The 4,930-nt window shown below is 40.0% G+C and overlaps 1 protein-coding gene across 1 annotated transcript in view; it reads left to right on the forward strand.

The window, feature by feature from the left end:
- Positions 1-4,419, forward strand: part of sirt2 (sirtuin 2 (silent mating type information regulation 2, homolog) 2 (S. cerevisiae)) — a 20,689-nt gene extending 16,270 nt beyond the window's left edge. The window contains exon 16 of the mRNA XM_014014995.1: positions 3,504-4,419. Within this exon, the coding sequence (XP_013870449.1) occupies positions 3,504-3,650 (147 nt within the window). The 3' untranslated portion in view covers positions 3,651-4,419. The remainder of the gene's footprint in view (positions 1-3,503) is intronic.
- The last annotated feature ends 511 nt before the right edge of the window (positions 4,420-4,930 follow it).

The raw sequence follows: 4,930 nt of genomic DNA on the forward strand, positions 1-4,930 counted from the left end.
AACTTCATTTCTGGACATTTATGGTTTGATTTCTTTGTATGTATGGATCACTTGGGTTGTTACGGACATCTGGTGAAAATTTCATGTCATTAGCACCTCTAGTAATGTATTTACTGAGAAAAATGGTGACGTGTTCAATACTTATTTTACCCGCTATACATGAGAAAACGTGTTCATAACGAATGAAAATAAAAAATAAAATTATGTCTGTGCTGGTCTTGAACCCTGGTCTCCTGCTCTCTGGCCCAACACTACCCATTGCCCTATTGGAGGCTTGTTGTGAAATGTGCTGTGCATTGCACAACAACAACCGTGACAGCTTTTTTTATGGAGGAGGTGGAGCTTCACCCAGGGGTTGCTAGGTGAGGGGCTGAACGCAGGTTCCGGTGGGTTGTCGTACAGCTTGTGACATCACAAAATGACGGAAGTATAAAACTTGTCGTTAATAAACATTAAAAATACATTTACTTACACTAAATATGCCCCTGGGTGCATTTTTTGGTCCTAGGACTGTTTTTTTAAGAAGTACATGCCCAAAGTTGAGTAAAAAAACTTTGAAAAGTGAATTTTGCATAATAGTCCCCTTTAAAGGTGAGGAACCATCCTTGTCTTTTATGGTAATTTATAACAAAAATATAGCAAGAATCACTTTCATTGAATCATGACTAAAAACGGTAAAAATAGCAACATGAAAGAAAAGTAGTAAGGTTTATAAAGATAAGATAAGATAAGATAGACCTTTATTGTCATTGTATCGAGCACAATGAAATTACAGTTCAGAACACCCATTCAGAAGAAGACAGAACATAACAAACAGTAGAACAGGTGCCCTGGGTCATGCAGCCACAGACCCTTTACAGAGCAAGGATCATCTTCATGAAAACAGCACTACCCTTAACAGAAAAACTAAAAAACACACAAGGGAAAATGAGAAAAAACAAAACAAAACATCATATTATATCAACAAATCGACACACTATGGTGTTTATAAAAAAAACTCTGCATAGAGCACATTTATTAGCCAGAGGAGTAAGTGAGTTTAGGGATGTGTGTATCTGAAGCCATGAGTGTTGTATGCACTTGTCTGAATATCTGAAAAATGAGCCCGAAGAATCGAGTTCCCAAAACCCGCGCAGCCGTAGTCCAGAATATGGAAGTTAACTGTTCATTCTGTGTGGCCCTCAGCTTGCTCCAGGAACCAGATCACAGACGTGTGTGGGGAGGGGAGGTGTGGGGCAGACCCTTGGTCGACGTAAGCATCCAGGAATAATTTATTCCACAGCTCTCAAGTCCATGTAGGAGAACCAAATTCTGTAATCAGTTGTTTTGGGAACAGAAGTCATACAGACGATAACAATTTTCCATCTACTTCAAAGTCTGCTGGCACATCTCAAGGTGGCGAATCCAATCAGACAAATAGTGTGGACAAATTCCGCTGAGCCGTGTTATCAGCTTCTCCAAGATCATTTCCATCTGACCAGCAAAGTCCAGGAACCACAGCCGGCCCGTGACCCTCAGCAGAACCACTTGCAGACCGAGTCAAGCTCGCACAAAGCAAAAGTCTGAGTGCTGATTGAACGGCAATCCTTCATATTGGTCAGGCAGCCAGAAAATGAATAGCCACCGACGCCGTTTTGTAGAAACACCAGGAGACCACCAAGCCAATCTGTAGAATCCAGTGATCAGAATCCAAAAATATATCCAGAACAGAGCAGAACAGAGGTCCCACCTTTAACATGTCCTCCCTTGGAAAAAAAACTTTGTTTCAAAAATTTATTAAGAGACCAGCTAACCAAATCCATAAAAATAAAAATATCAATAATTTCTGGTTTCGGATGAAAACGTAGAGAAGGCTCCGAGCAGCAAAGCAGGGAAGATAAGGAATGGCAGGAGAGAAGGAAAAGGTGTCTTACTCCTCCAAGAGTGGAAAAAAAAAACAGGTAAAGGTAACACTTATTGTAGACTTGATGTGATACCTCTGGATGTTTAATCCTTTATAGAATGAAAATATATTTTTACCCAAAGGAAATATTTTCTTCTATTAATTAATTGACAAGAGACCCAGGTTAAAGATGTTAATGTCTTGGTCAGATTAAGTATTAGTACAGTATTACTGCGGATTTGAAGGTTATCAGTTTTGCCTTGACTGTTGAGTTTCCTCAGACCTCTGCAAAGCATTGTGTGTAGCCTTAAAAAGGTACAGTTACATCTCATCCAGGCTGGCTGGGGCTCCTTCAGCTTGGAGTCCACACATTCAGGAACTGTCCCTGCAGGTCCTCACTGCAGGCAGATAGCAGCTTCTTCTGGAGACGGCATGGCTTTGCATCTCAACAGCATTTAAAGGACCCCCACCAGCCGGGGAGTTGACAAGAAACTTCTGACTTTGCAGTAATAATTACATTTTTCCTCAGATGGCCAGCTGTCCATCTCGAGTACATCTCAATGCTTCGAGTGTCAGCAGAAACCTAACGCTGCCTCGTTCAGCGTCCAGCTGTGTGTTCTTGTCACAACACAGTTATCAGGTCACTGCCAGAAAGAAAACTATTTATTTCTGGGGAAAATATATCTTTGCTTACTTAGAGTGGTGTCGAGACAACCAGACATGCAGCTGTCACATTCCCATCTGTTCAGGAGGAAAACAGAGGAGAAATAATTACTTTAACACTGGAGTTCAGATTAATATTCAGTTTACAGTATGAACATACACACTAGAAATAAAATACCTCTTAAAAGTAAAATATCACAGAAATGTTAATGATTATTTTTCTTTTTTTAATAATGGATCACAAAAGATTAAAGGAGACTGTCACATCTTTATCTGCAGACAAGGACAGATTATTGAAGCTTGGATAGAATTTGCCTTTAAGAAGCTTTTTCAGAACACATGCTTAGGTTTGGTTTGATATCTGTGTTAAAGTTTAGTTGTTGGCAGTAAAACTGCACCGCCCCCTCTTCAGTGGCGTGCCTCTGTGTGCTTCTCCTCCATTCAGCCTCGGCCACACGAGTCTCCATTTCCAGTTCCAACCACAACATTCTCACCACCAGCGTTTATGTGTTTACCCTTTATTTAACCAGACAAATCCCACTGAGAACACAGATCTGTTTGGCAGTCTAACCTTTTTTTTCCCAGACTGTGGGAGGAAACCAGGGGACTGAAAACCCACTGAAACACATGGAGAGCGTGCAGACTCCACACAGAAAGAACGCAGGACGTTCCTGCTGTGAGGCATCAGGGGTTAGACTGAGCCTGTCATAGCGCCATGCGTTTGGCCTGAAAGGTCCAACAGCAGGAGGAAACAAAGACATCTTTTTTTAGAAACAACAGGTTCATTATTACACAGCTATCTTTATCAGATGAGACAGAACACGACAGAACAGCCATGAGGTCATATTGGTGGAAAGGTATAAGAGAGGAAAGAAAAGGTGAGAAGCTGATTCAGTGTGAAGCTGTGGTCGCACATCGTAGACCGATGAGTCATGATGACGATTTACCCTCCCTGCAGGCGGAACTGGAAGAGCTGGTGAAGACGGAGCATGCCAGGATCGACAGCCAGGATGAAAAAGAGAAAGAGAAGTCCGGGGAAAGTAAAGGAGCCGCAGCCGAGGCCAGTCCTGCTCCAGCAGCTCCACCATCCAAAGCAGAGGAGTGACTCAGAGCTCCTGAGCTTCATAAAGTCTGTCGGCATGGTGCCAGCGTTTGAAATGAGATTCAGAAACCAGGAGTCTGTCACCCTCTGATCTCTGAGCTTTTACTTCTTCTCTGAGTGCCAGAATTCAGTTGATTTGGGCCATTTGCACTTTACTAACATGAGTCTGAGCTGACCACGTTCTCTGTGCAGTTCTTACTGCCGTGCAGCTCACTGTTCACATTTATAGATTCTAACCACATGATTGTGTGGAACGTGGTTCATACCTTCGTAGAAGTGTGAAGTGATGTGAGCTGTTGTTCATCACCACTTTTCTTTCATTTTAAATATGGTTTGGGTTGAAGATGGCTGGGTTATTTTAGATGTCAGGTTTTCTACGGGCTAAAGTTTAAATGTTCTGTTTCTATCAGGTTCTCAACTTCCTGGTTGGTGAACGTGTTCTTATAATGACTTATAATCATCATTTTCCCTTTTAGAAAAAACAGTTTTGGATTTATCAGAATAATTCTCATGTGAACAACAAACCACACAGCTTGCTAAAACATGTTTTACTCATAGGAGACCTCCACTGGTTCATTTTTTAATTTATATTTAAATTCAAGGAGAATAAACTGGCACGGTTGCTGAAAAATGGTGTATATTACTACATTTTGTCAAGACAAGCTGAGGTGGAAGAAAAGAAATGGATGTGTAATAAAAAAGACAAAATAACATAAGAATTAAAGAAACCAATGCAAACTTCTTCAATAAACTACTTTGGTTAAACTGATAATTTGATTCTGTTTGTTTCTTTGGAAAATATTTCTAATTTCTGTAATTTATGCTAATTATTGAAGCTCACTAGGAAGCACTTTTTCATGACAGTTATGACTCACTTAAACATCTTGCTTATATGTTGAGCTGCAAAAGGATGAATTTCTCTAAATTCAAAGCCGTATTTTGCACCATTTTTCTACTTTCTTTGACAGGTTTTCATCTGCAGAACCTTCCAGGTTCTGCAGATGAAAATCATTCCCACAGCACGATGCTGATAATGATGGCCTTCATGGCCTAAAACAGGACACTGCTCCACCCCACAAACTTTTTTTTTCATTTATTTTAAAAATTGTTTCAAATAAATTATTGTTTGATATAAAAGCAGCTTTGAAATCAATTGTGAATTTTAAATTTACGATTCAATACAACAAAATAAGCAAAATTTAAAAGTAATACTTGTTCTTTTATACTGGAAAATTAGCCATCTAAAAAAAAGTTGAAAATACTAGATTGTAGTTTGAGTCTTC

This window comes from Austrofundulus limnaeus, unplaced genomic scaffold (genome assembly GCF_001266775.1).
Source record: "Austrofundulus limnaeus strain Quisiro unplaced genomic scaffold, Austrofundulus_limnaeus-1.0 Scaffold121, whole genome shotgun sequence".
Lineage (NCBI taxonomy): Eukaryota > Metazoa > Chordata > Actinopteri > Cyprinodontiformes > Rivulidae > Austrofundulus > Austrofundulus limnaeus.